This window comes from Sinohyriopsis cumingii, chromosome 15, assembly GCF_028554795.1.
Source record: "Sinohyriopsis cumingii isolate HCF-2022 chromosome 15, ASM2855479v2, whole genome shotgun sequence".
NCBI classification, from domain to species: Eukaryota; Metazoa; Mollusca; class Bivalvia; order Unionida; family Unionidae; genus Sinohyriopsis; species Sinohyriopsis cumingii.
The window spans coordinates 139,493,652-139,507,849 of record NC_142975.1 but is presented as its reverse complement, the minus strand read 5'-3'; the positions used below and the strand labels follow the sequence as shown (position 1 = coordinate 139,507,849).

At 38.6% G+C, this 14,198-nt stretch overlaps 1 protein-coding gene across 3 annotated transcripts in view; it reads right to left on the bottom strand.

Annotated features, from left to right (window-relative positions):
* The window catches only part of LOC149782901 (b(0,+)-type amino acid transporter 1-like), a 204,435-nt gene that overhangs the window by 13,753 nt on the left and 176,484 nt on the right, over positions 1-14,198 (bottom strand). For all 3 annotated transcript variants that reach the window (XM_089934449.1, XM_089934451.1, XM_089934450.1), the window contains exon 11: positions 7,089-7,238. In XM_089934449.1, the coding sequence (XP_089790575.1) occupies positions 7,089-7,238 (150 nt within the window). The remainder of the gene's footprint in view (positions 1-7,088; positions 7,239-14,198) is intronic.

Below are 14,198 nucleotides of genomic sequence, written 5' to 3'. Positions count from 1 at the left end.
TGATATGAATGTAACTAGTGATATCAAAAGCTTACCAATGGAAATACAAGATCATATCTACAAGTTTCATTACATGTCAAGTGTGTGTGTGTGTGTGTGTGTGTGTGTGTGTGTGTGTGTGTGTGATTAGGATTTTTAACGTAGCTTTAAAAAAAATTTAAGTCATATCGCTACGATGTCTGTAGTGTGGCAGTTTATAGCGATGTCTAGCACTGGGGAATCATGCCGCAGACATGTAGCATGGTGGCCCACACAGTCACATTATCCTGACACGTGGCCGACCAGTCCTAACACTAACTTCTTAATGCTGAGCGCCTGGCGAGGCAGCTGTTGGTCCATTTTTGTAATTCTTTGTTATGACTCTGCCGGAGTTCGAACCCACGACCTCCCACTTCCGAGGCGGACGCTGTAACCACTAGGCCACCGTATCGGTCATTACAAGTCAAGGGGAGAGGAGAAGTCCGACATAGTGAATAAGGATGATCTTGACCAAGAGTTGCATAGGAGAAAGGTAGCTCAGGTGAACAAATATATTCGATTCATATTTGTTAGAACTTTCTTTTGGAGCTTGTTCATGTCAAGAATAGATTTGACAGCTCAGTAAAAGCATGATATTCTCTCGATGTATCCTATAGAATTTACTGGATAATTTTGTAGTTATTTTATGTTCTTTGAAGAATTACCTCAACGTGCGCGTAATGAAATAGAAGTAGAATGAGTGTATTTGCTTTGTGAAGAAGATGATGAAGTAGAAGTTAGAATTCGAAGTTAATTCAGTAATTGTATCAGAGTTGAACAGTACAGTTTGTGATTTGAAGTTGAGTGAATATAAAGGGTTTAAACTGAAAGGTGGAAGAGAAAAGACAGCGAAAGTTTATGGCTTTACATGTGGCTAAAAGTAGTACATGGAAAGGAAATATGTACAGACCTTACACGGATAAACGTATGGAATATAGGAATGATACACATGATTTGTATCAGGACTCTGAAGTATTGAGAAATCATGGTGTAAATGGAGTTTGGGAGTTTATAAAATTAAACGTGTTGAGTAATGAGAACTGTGTATTGTACTGGAATAAATCTGGAGTATACGTATTTGGTTATAGCGCCCCGTTTTAAGGAATTCTAAGCTTTTTGTGATTACTTGTCTGATTATTGGAATTCGGTGCAATATAGATATTCCGTTGCCCGAAATAATTAGCCAGTTACTAGGAGCAATCGTCACGGAGTAAAGTGTTAGTGAGTTTCCATGATGTCATTGTTCACTATTAGTGAATTAGGTCCAAACCGATTGAGTGTCCATGCAATAATAAAGTCCCTACTAAAATCTAGTGGTGTGACTGCAATGTCAGTATTTACGGTATGAAACCGGTAACTTACACAATGAAATCAATAAGAAGGGACTCGGCAGATACCGTTTATGTCGCCATGGTGGCAAATATAGTGCAGTTATACTTCCGAAAATGCCTGGAAACCATAGTTTGACTGGCCTAAGGTGGCGTAGTTAAAATATTTCCCTTTGGTAAGGGACAGTTACATAGTTTCTACGGTGTGATCTGCTGGTGGTACGGAAACCTAATTAAGAGAAACCATGCAGATGTGCGGTTGGTGGATATTTGGCAGGTTGTGAGATCTGTGGTCTTGCATTGATTAGAGCAAAAGTTATGTTTATAACGGACACGTCGGGCTTTCTAATTTACACCTGAAGTTGTATGGAAGTCTTTGGAAATTTGGGGTAAACTTATGACTTCTAGCGGGAATCGAGCCAGGGTTTTGACACCGCTCGGTCAAGTAAAGACCCCTAGCTTGTAACAGTACTTTGCATTGGTATATAAAGATGAATATGTACATAACTTGTAAATATGTTTGTTGCATGTCGAATTGTTATGTATTAAAGGGATATTGTTCAGACTAAACCACAGGTCGTAGAGCTCGTGTATGTAATTAAATAAATGTTTTGTACCAATACAAGATAATTGTCTTATAGGAGTCACTACTCTGTCTATGAGTTTTTCTTTGAAATATCTCTGTCTTTTTATGTGTCTTTCTACCTTCTGTGACTTGGAAGTTGACATCCTTCGATTCAAGCCTACCACGAAAGAAAAAGGTTGCAAGAAAAAGAAAAAAAAAAAACAACAACAGACAGTTGGTGTCATCTAGATAGCTAGAGACAGTACTGTGCCGTTGGGACACGTACATACTCCAGAAAACTACGCTATTCGAATACAATTTCTCATTCTCTTATTCTCTCTGTCATTTTGACTTTGTCGTTGACCACGATGTCTGCCAAACATGATTTATATCGTATCCGCGCTTGACACATAAAGCGAGGCAGTCTCCAGTCACATTCCATTCCATTCATCATTCGAGTCAGGAGATGTCAACATCGCACGAGCAGTATTCCCCAGCGAACAAGTGCGGCTATGAATGTTGACACTGTGATTGGTGATAATGATGAGCCAACAGCCAGACTAAGTGTTTTGCCGTGGATAGCAGTGGTTATTGTAGTATTGCAGTATTGCAGAACCGTTACACTGGGGACGGAACAGAGACGTCGGCAGACCACGGTGGAGATGGACTCTAGAGGCAAAAATAATAAAGGGTGGAATATAGCGGCTAAACAAAATGATGGGGGAATTACCAACCCACCAAGACATAGTGAAGCAAAAGACCTTCATTGCGAGACTAACTAGTTATTGCCACTTCATTCGGATTGGAAAATCATCAGTGGAAATTGGGGTAGCCAGATTGTAAAAACAATAGGAGGACAAACCATGACAGCGAGGGAAAGTACCGACTGAAAACAAAGTGGGCCGAAATAGTCACGAAATGAGGCTGCAAGAACTCATATGGTCCAGACGGAAAGGCCTCACTCTACGGAAATACCGGGGTCAAGCCACCGCAGAGACCTTGGGGTAGAGCAGAACCACTATTGTGACTCAGAAGTGAAGCTGACGACCCATGAAGATTTCAGTAAAATACTTGGGTGTGGAAAGGCCCAGTATAACGAAATTGCCTGAATTGAATGTACACGGTTTTCATTTTGGCTGAAAACCGTTTTTGATAATATCGTTATTTCTACATTCCAATTTGACCTTTTTGGTACCACCGTCAAATTTTATCTCTCTTATTGTTTTCATGCGCGACACAAACTATTATATTTTATAAGTAATTTTGACTTTACTGATTGTTAATTAATTAGCATATTGTATGTACACTATGTACACTAAATTCCAACTTGTTAGTGAATCACTTTTCACAATTCTTTGACTTTATTGATTTGAATGATTGCACAGGTGGCTTAAACATTATTGGTATTGCTTTGTCTATTATACACCTGTACTCGATTTGAAACAAGTACAGGCTGGCGTTCTGGGAGTACACAACGTCCATGGCTGACTTGCCGAGCACCTTTTCTTTCTTTACCTAGCTCAGACATCGTACCAGTGACGGAATGTGGGACTATTTCCACCCGTCACAAACCAGGTGTCCTAACGTAACGTCATCGATGCCGACCAGTCGTAGCGGACGTTACATACTGCTTGGGTTGACACCTGGTGCGTTCGATTGCAACCAAATCTCTTTATAACATGAGTTGTCTGGTTCCATTCCCTCTCATGTAATAGCCATTCAGTCAGGTTGTTAAGGACTAATTAGTCCTACAACCCGAAGGCTCAATTAATAAGTGTTCTGTGAACACATAAAAGCCTGGGTGATGTGGCTGTCTTTCCTTTCCCCAGAAGTAATTAATTAGCACGCGGTGCGTGCATAAAACAGTCGCACATGTCCAACAGGACGAAAGCGACTTTAATCTAACTAAGCAAGCAAGCAATCAGTCTGACAATCCGTTGTGGACTCTTTCTTCTATGAAGATGTGTTCACCACTAGCAAAGCTGAACGAAGCTTACGTGAATTTACATCGTGTCAGGCAATGCCTAATTCCTAGACCTGAAGAGATAGACAATGTCGTGATGTTGAAAGTGACCGAAGACCTGATAGAAGACCTCTTCAGAGAGGAACTCAAAAAAGAGAAAGAAGAATGGACAGAGAAGAAGACTTCAGAAGCAAAGACAGCAGAGAGAAGAACAGCAGCAGGAACCAGACAGAGGATTTGTCGACTGCCGTATAGACAGAAAAGAGTTATTCTTCTCTTTCAGAAGAAGCAGACCCTATCCTGTGAGAAAGCCTGCCGCCAGACGGAGACGCAATAAAAGACAATAAAAGATTGTCTTAACTCCCCGTTCACGAAAACAGCCTTTTTCAGGGCTACCCCAATACTCTAGAAAAGAGATACTAGTGCAATTGCCAATCATATTATTTTGTTTGTCTATAAGCACTTCGTTTCTTAGTTTTATGTCCCCCCCCCCCCAAATAATAGAACATTTTTTCCCCGTCCTGTCAAAAAGTCAGTGTGTTTTTGTTTGAAGTTTGTGATTGTTGGTGAAAAGTGAGTGAGCGTACGTTTGCGTGATAATTATTTCCTTGTCTCGGTCCAAACCCCAACGTAGATTATCTATCTCACGCAATATAATCCTTTAAAGTAAAAAGAACTCTTCGCTAGTGTAAATGTTTACATGAGGTTCATTAATACAAATATGTTAAGATGACTGTGGTGTGACCGTTTCATCGGAATTAAACAGTTTATACGCGTGAGCAAAGAAAACTAACAACATAAAATGTTGCATAGTAATGAGGTATTATCACATTTAATATCTGCATGTTATATGAAATTGACAATAAATAATTAATATTTATTATAAGAAACTGATTCATTTACATCAGTTCGAATTTTGAAAAGTTATATTGTAAATAATGAAACGGTACTGGGTACTTTTCTCTGCTGTCGTTATACTTAGTACAAACTGTAACGAAGTGTAACATGTCATATTATATTTTTTAAGGGTAATTAGTAATATGTGTTACTATCGTATATAGCTCGCCTTTTCTTTGGAGGAGATGATAATGTTTGTGACATACTTGTGTTGTCCTTAATATTGTTTGTAAAATTACACCCGTGTATAAAAGACCCTCAAAATACGGACCCTAGCGGATAACCATCCGCTAAACTTTCAAGTTCACGGATTCTTTGAAAAATTTTCTTTCGGTCTTTTAATATGGCAAGTGATACAATGACATTTGCTTATGGATTAAGGAACTGACAGATAAATGATTACTTCTGACTGGTAAGTGCATTATTTGTCATTAAATAGTGTAGGTATATTTTTGATTCAGGCGGGGCACAATGGAGGTGCTTAACAAAATTAGAATAAAGCATGTTTGACATAACACATTCTGTCTGTTACGAAGTTTGCCGTAGTTGTTAAGAGAATTGGTAGCCTATGCAGTGTATAGGTTTATAGTTTATGTGCATGGATCAGTGTTTTCTGTCATAGTTCATGTCACACAGTTTTGAAAATTTTATTCTATCGGTAGCACAGTCAATTTTCAGGTCAGCGTCATTAAATGTTGCTAACATTATATAATTTGTTTCACACGAAGTACTTAAACTTGTTATGTAGCTTTAGCTGCATTTGATGACGCTGACCTGAGAATGTACTGAGCTAGGCCTGCATATAGGATAAAATTAATTATGCTGTGTGGAACAAACTAGCATAACACCAAAAAGCTCGAGAAAGTATGCGTGTGTTTCTTTGTCTCTCTCTAAAACTTTTTATATGGTGTATTCTCAAAGATGGATTGACATCAAGTTACTATGTTTTTGTCATATATTTGTTGTTGTTGTTGTTTGATTTTGAACAAATACGTCAGGCGCAGCTGAAGACAACAAGGGTTTCTTTTTTAAAATTAGTTCTGACCTTGACAGAGACGATTGGTCTGAGATGACTAGACTGAGATAATAAAAATAAGATTAGCAAAACAGCTAGATTTCTCTGTCGCATGGGTGAGAACTATATATCTATGTCTATATCTCTCCTGTATTTGTCTCTCCCTAGAGAGGCGCGTATTCAGGCCAGACCCTTACTACATTGTTAAAAATATCAAGTACCGTGACGTAACTTTACCTGTTCCATTCCTATTAACCTTATACAACAACCCCACTTTACGTTGTCGTTATACATTCCCAATATTCCTCATGTTCAATTCCCCTTGTCGCTATATCGTCCCAGGGTTTCTGTAATGTATTTTCCACTGTCGCTATATCGTCCTCTTACACTACCAGTAGTCGTTGATTTTATTAAAGGGGAACTGTCGAAGAAGGCCCTACTATCTTGAAACTACATGATAAAAATGTATGGTCTTTATTTCACATACTATCAAGACAAACCATTCGACAGCTAACATCGAAAATTTGCAGATTTGCTAAGATTTGCTAAGTGACTGTGAGTTTATCGGCTTAAGAGTGTGTAGAGTTTCTTTGATGTTAAAATATCTGATCCCCAAGAAGGACACACGTTCTTTGGGAGAACCGATTCAGAAGATCTAAAACGAAAAACAGAGATTAAGAAAACAAACAGATCAAAGACAACAATACACAAGTTAAAGATTACAATTTTAACATCGTATTGTTGTTCCTAAGCGCGTTATTTCCAGTGTCAAAAGCACGGAAAAACATCATTAGAAGATGAAATGCATCGGCAAAAGCAATTTTTGAGCAACATTGACTTTGGCTTTGGACCTACTAGCTCGGAAATCAATACGGCCCTTCTTGGATTAAAGGAAACAAATCACACATGAACTTAAAAAAATGGTATTAGCAGGAAATCTAAGCGGACGCTCCACCTGGAGGACAATGGTAAGCTATGAGGTCTACGCTGCTTCCGTTGACGAGGAATGATGATGTTGCTACGGTTTGTGAGGAGAACAAAAAATCAGCGAATGCCAACGGTTGCATAAAGAAACGGCGTATGGACAAACATGGAAGAGACATTGCGAACTCAAGGCTATACGATACGCGCTCACTTGGCCATACGATCACGTGAGGTAAAATGACAATTTCAACTCGCTTCCGATCTTAGAGTAAAGCTGATCAGGTGACGTTGTCAAGACTATATGCAATCCCAATCATATCATGGAGATGAAGAAAGACGAGAAAAAGAAAAGCGCACAAGAAGGCTAATATATCTTACTTTGATTGGCCTATGATCATTCCTCCTTGTGAAACGAAGAATGATGAGAGCCAGGGCTGTGAGAGCGTAGAAGGTCCAGGCAGCAAAGCTGAAGAAATCTATCAGACCTGCTGTGTCTGAGGGAATGATCATTAACGAAGCGATGCCACACTGAAATATATACAAACATAAAATAGATAAAATACCACATAATTGGACAGATACTATTTATTTGCGAATTTAACATACTTTTATTGATTAATCAATGAACTGTGTTCTTTGTTTCTCAGAAAATTATACTACTTAAGTCTTCTATAATCATTTCATATATTTCTCAGAAATTCTTTCAAAACCAGTCAATGCCAATTCTTTAAGCAAACTGTATAGCTTTTAAATTGTAATAATAAGAGGTAACGTCATGAAAGTTCTTAAGAAATACACATATTTACACACTTTTTTTGTAGAGGGTTGTTCAATAACATGCGTTAGGTAGTTGTTACGATATCATTTTTGCCGGATCTGCATTCATTTGTGTTGGCTATGCATTCAATTTAGTCTTGCATCCAAAAAACATAAACTAACATTATTTTTGTCCTACGACTGGACGATTGTTTTTCTTTCTTTCCATATCATCTTTAATCCAAAACAGCTGCTCATTTTCCTGACTTTCTCCTTTAAATAATCATATTTGTCTCTTTTTTTAATAACCCATATCTAATAAAACAGTATGTTGTGGTATTTCCTGGTATTCACAAAAATGAAAGATTTCATTTAAATAAAGTAAATTTGTCTAAACAAAAAGGACCGGTAAGTCTCAAAACCACTATTTTTTTCAACCAAAAGTGCATACCATTTAAGTGATCACTTAGTAAATAATGCACATAAGATTTGGAAGTGAATATATATATTGTTAACCATAGCTGGACGTTTCCTGTGTCAGCATGGCTTAGCATTTTGACAGAGTCAAACAGCTGTCAAAACATTTTTTCACAGCACTTCGTTTAATGAAAGATTATTATAATCATTTTCAAGTAGGATCATTGAAATGTCTATACTGCGAGAATATCCTTTTTGAAAACAAGATTGATTGCTTGGGAGGAGCTGTATTTAAGAAATTTGTTGTAGAATAATGCTTTGCCGCCATGTTTTCTTTAAAACGATTATACTTGTTTGATTACAATCAACCAGCAATTTCCAGAAAACAATTTCGGATGAAAAGACTTATTGGTATTACCAACTTAAATGAAAATGTAAAAACTAAGTAAACGTCCGTTCAAAGGAGGTAGAAATATGAAAATCATCTGACGGTCACAATGACGGCTATATCTGATGCATTAAGCTGACTATTCTAACTAAAGTGCGTTTTGCAAGGAGTAATTTGTTGAAACTGTTAAAATATTCAACAATTCAGGAGGTACGGTGATAACAAATTTTAAAGATGGTCAAATTATTTGTAGATATACTGAATGGTAGACGCGCACCAGCTCTTATTTCGACCAAGCATACGTCAAGACAATTGTGCAGTGTTTCGAGTTTATACTTATTCTCGTCACGACTTAAGAGAGAACATGCTAAGAAGATTCCAGTGTAGTCGTGCTTGCGACTTTCTTAAATGCCGCAAGGATTAACTAGACATGAAGACAAATATGTAATATGTATGTCAAGTTTCAACATGATATCCAAAATATTATTAAAGATATAGAGCTTACTGCTATGCGATTTTCAACATGGTCTTAATTTCGACCATATGGGGTGTTACAGCAGACAATTTGTTTAGGTTTCATAATTATCTTCTCAGTATTTAAGGACTAGTAGCTTTAACAAATCTAACAAATTACGTAAAGGACACTGAACTACGGTGATTAGTACTAAGATATATTATAAATTTGGATCAGGGTGTATTAGGCATATTATTATCTGATATCCCTATACGATATCCCTGTTTTGAAAAGACCACAATTTAAATTTAAAACAAGACTAAAATAAATAAAAAATATATACTAGCGCAGTATAATATTTTTCCATACTCCATATACAAGTATCTAAATACAACACTTCTTTTAAAAAAATCAATATTAACTAGCGCACTCCTGAAGTGAACCGGCGGACGAAAACACTTATATTGATTTTTAAACGTTGTTAATAATTTCAAAAAGCTACACTGTATTGAATTCGACAGTTTGTATCCAGGACAAGTTTAACGTGAAAGTATTAATGTTGGTGTCAAGAAATAAAATGGCACTGGAAGTGTTGTTTTTGATACGTTTTATACCTCTGACAAGAATTGTTATGACAACTCTAATATAAGGAATTTTCTATGTAATATGTCATAAATTTGATAATAAAATCAAATTAAAAAATATGGTTCACGATTTCATCAATGTGTCGAAGTTAGCAATCTTGAACGTTTTAGCTTGTATTACTTGATTTGCTCCTTTGTCTTCAGAAGACATTTAATCCTCACCCTTTTTGAAGTTTTGAATCCATTTTAGCACAGAAAGGTTACATTACAAAAATAAAAGACCGTCGCCGAGTTAAGCTTAAAATACATCTTGGAAAACGGTCACATGAATGAAAAAGCTATAACTTAACGTTTGAAAAAAGAACAAGAAGACACCAAAACACCACACGTTTACCTTTCTGTGCACGATATACTGCATTAGAAAAACAATGTAAGTCTAAATTGTACCTTCGATCAATGAAAGCTTTTGTGGCTGGTAGCTTGTTACGTTGGTGTAAAATCAAAGATGAAATCTGATTTTAAAGTTAACGTAATGGCAAAGTCTTAGCAAAACATAATCTTATTATAGACCAGGAAAATCAACACCACGAAAGAGTAAGAGCAAAGATCTCTCCATAGCAGGTGTGCAGAACATGACATGTATGAAGTTCAACATGACATGATTTGTCTACATACAACGGCGGAGCCTGGAATTTGTCCAAACTAATACCGAAGAAGTTTAATGTTTCAGGTAATATATACCATAGCTTTTACATACAGAAAACATCAACAGAAAAAATAAATTTTATAAGTAAATTTCACATGCAAGACAAAACATTCCTCTCACAGATGCATACAGGTTGTTTTCAAGACATTGTTTACGATGTCAATAGGTCCACCATCAGACAAGAGTAATGGCGATATTGCAAAAGTATTCCTTCCGTTGTTACTAAGTTCACACTCGACTACTTGATTGCATATTGACTTTCATCTGAAACATTGTCCCGTCTCAGGATTTTCTGTTGGGGACTACTCCTTAACCTTTCCCATGAGAAGGTATAGTCGCAAGTCAGCTAAGGGCTGAAGCCGGAGTTTACCTTCTCCTAGATGGGCAACCACCTAAGGTTAACGAGCACCATCTGCCCGAAGCGTCTGGTTTCGAAGCACCAGAAACTTGCCTGTCACCCCTTCTGAAGTCAGTTTCCGTCGGGCTTAGTAGTTAAGCCGCTCCTGAAGCCATGGAGTTGGATTTGGTTGTCAGAGGCTCTATCAGACGAAATCCATTGGGGAATTTACAAGGGAAGTGGGTGCTTATCTCCCACACCCGCCCCGGCGATAACAACCCTTGGTACCGAATCCGATTTTATCAGCCTGCATATTGAGCATGTAAGATTTCTGGCCCACCACGTGTTGATCTTGTACACTATATTACAACGTGTTGTATACTGATTCTACGTTCAAAATGAATCTGCTCTGTTACAGAAAGACTTCATACGAGATGACGATCTTTAGAAAGTGTACAATATTTACCCAGATACTATCAAGAGAAGATCGTTAATGTAATAACTGGATGGAGATACAGTGAAAGCTCTAATTCTCCATGACGTAAAGTAAAAGTTTGCAGCAGTGTCGAAATTTGCCCGTCTTAAATTTGGAAGACCCTCTCGCTGAATAAATGTTTTGAACAAGCAAACTTTCAGTTTTCGTCGTGGATAAATAGCAAAATGTCAGCAGCAGGAGTAATGATTGAAGAATAAATAGTTTACGATGTAGCGTGTACAAGAAGAACTCGTCTTTTCGCTTTTTTGTCATGCAAGAAATACAGATAAAATCTGCAGAGTACAATGAAAACAGAAACCATTTATTTCCTAGCACAGTATGTTACTTCGATAATACTTATACGAATACCTTGCGAGAAATACTACTACCTGGAATATCCAGCCCTCCAAGATACTACTTTTAACTAAAGGGAGCTAAAAGTTCTCAGCTGATCTATGTGGCGGTCAGGAAGAGCAATCTTCTCTTAGGTGTAAGGATTGACAGTAAAATCTAAGAACCTGTCATTTACTTCTGAAGCGAAAGACACACTCTCTATGGATGTAATGCGGCGAGGCTAGGAGGGTGCATGCTTATCATGATTGGGTAAGTATTCTAGAAGAAACATTCTACTAGGAAAAGTTGTTTTCTTTTTTAAATACGGTACCCAATCATACCAATCATAATACCTTAGGAGAATAGGTAAGAAGTGGATGGAGGTACATCCCCTTACCCTTGAGGTGCCATCTCCGGTCCCTAAGGTATGTGAGACAGCTTCTAGGTAACACGAATAGAGGCGACTTCATTTGTGGGGGCGCGGCTTCAAATAGGGACAAAGTCCCCCTGCCCTTGCAAATTTAGCGGTAGTTTTGAAGCTTTTCAATCGACCTGGAAGATTGATATGTTAAAATGCTGATATAGTAAGAACAGATTGAACAGAGCCCTTTGGTATGATTGGTCTTGGAGATAAAAGACAAAGGATGGGACTCCGATCTCCATTCCACAGCCTCAATAATGTCGGTTAGCGAACAGATTCGGTTAAATGATAGCCTAGTGGCATCCGCTCTAACCTTGTGATCCGAAATGCCAAATAATTTCATTGAAGCTGGTCTTATTTCTCTATATACCGAGCAAATAACCCCTTTAATCTAGGAAAAATATAATCTGTATTAATATATCCTTCTGTACTTTCTTGAGAGACAGAAAGAGGTGTGATCTCCCTCAACACAAATGCTCTGTTCTATTTACGTACCACTTGAAAGCCCGAAGTGGGTCTTGTACGCGGTTTCAGCTGATGTGTCCAGACTAGACGGGGATGTATGACGAAAGTCTTGATACCCGTGGAAGGAACCCGGTTCTTGGCGATGAAAGACAATTTCGTTATGAGTAAGAGTGACCCATCTTTTTAGAACTACGTGTAATTCGGGTCTGCTTATAAGGCAAGTGTTTCGCTAACTCTGCATACAGTCGCTAACTACACATGGAAGCACGTCTTGTAAGAAAGGTGAGCCAGAGATGCCCTTGAAAGTGGTTCAAATATGTCTTGTTCAGCCAGTTAATACCCAAGATAGGTTCCAAATGAGCATAAGGCTAACGTTTTTGGCCGTGTATACTAAAAAATGGATAGTATGCCGGGTAAGTCACCATTTTCTCCGCTGACCTCTCTTCCGTGATGATGAAAGGTGTCAGACTTAGCAATTTTTGGTATGAATGCCTGGAGAGGCATGATGTGTCCGTTTGTGCACCACTGGGTGAAAACGTGCCTAGTAGGCGGATATAATTTTCCTCGAATATAAGGTACTACCATGGTTAGGATTTCAGAGCCCGATCCTGAGGGAGACGGAATATGTAGCCTGTGTTACTACATACCTAGAAGAACAAATACAAGATTGATATGTGGCAAGAAAACACCGCCGCCGAACTGATGATGAAGGCGGGTCAGAATGTTTGTAACTCTCCCAGATTGCGGAAGCAATTGAACTTCTATTTCGTCATAAGATGAACAGATCCTGGAGATCTAGTCCAGTTTGTTGATGGAGTGGGACGAGGAGGACAAAACTCCGGAGGTCAAAGGTAAACAAACGTCCTAAATGGGGGCTTAAAAGGCTGAATCATCCCGTGCCGTTGCATAGTGTCGAATAGATGACAGGACTTGAGAATTAGCAACATTTTGGTTGTATGAGGTGAGGATAAGATGCCAGTAATACTTCGACCTAGGTAGCGAAGGGTGATGAGGTTTGTCGCACACTAAACTCATAGAACGCCCTAAATTAGAAACCGTGACTTCCAGACAGTCGCTGGGTAAAGAGCCTTTTCTCGTGGCAGAGAGTAGAGAGATTACGAAGCAACATCTGTTGAAACGTGAGGAATTAATCTTGACATCATGCCGAATGAGGCGGCATCATAGCTAGACTGGTCCCTGTACATGTCTGCATAAGTCGAGTTCTACGTACTGGAAGCCGGGCTGTTAGTGATTGAGCCAGTAATATTGTTGGTTTGGCCCTTCATAATCACCAGTATATGTCCCAGGCCTAGATCGGTCGCAACGGGAATAGGCCATCCGCGTTTGGGAGATATCGTCAGATTGGGACGGGTTACATGATGTTTGATCAACGTAACCGGTCCGTATGTCTGCTAAGCGAAGGGGAACTTCTGTTTGTTTAGCTCTGTCCCTTGCTGTTTGGCAACAGAAATAGAGTCGAACCTCGAGGAGGCAACTTTGAAAGCAGATACGACTTGGGTGCCAGAGCTGTTTCGGAGTGTGTCAATGTCCAGCGCTTCGTGGCTGAAGTACATTTGGTTAAAGTTGACTTAGAAAGGTCAGCATGCAGGCTGGCGACGTCTTCTTCCTTAGCTGTTCATTTCTGAGCTTTGCCCATAGTTCTAATCTGTAAGACAATTAGATCGAAACGTATACAAATGTAGCCCTGCACCTGTCTTTAGAACACAATGTCGGTGGAGAGCTCATTCTTGAAAAAGTTGACTTGGAAATTGATAAAGCAGTGAAGCATACAGATAAAATATAATGACAATTCCACCTGCAAGGATAAGTATAAACATGTGGGTCTGCAGTTGTATTGTTTGAATGGAGTGGGCGCAGCGGTATAACTAATGCTGGCTACCTGGAAAATAAAAAGTTATAACAGACGATGATACCTGTAGGGAAGGTCAAGGATGGCATGTACATTTAGAATCACTGAAACATGGCGTTCCAATGCTAAGGATGCCGTGGTAAAGGAAACTAGAGTTTCTTAAAGGCATATATACATGCAAGCATATAAATATTGTAGCCCGAACCTAACTGGTGAAGTCGATAGGCTACCCGTATGAATGACAAAGTGCTCTTTAAATATGACGGAATGCTTATACAGATA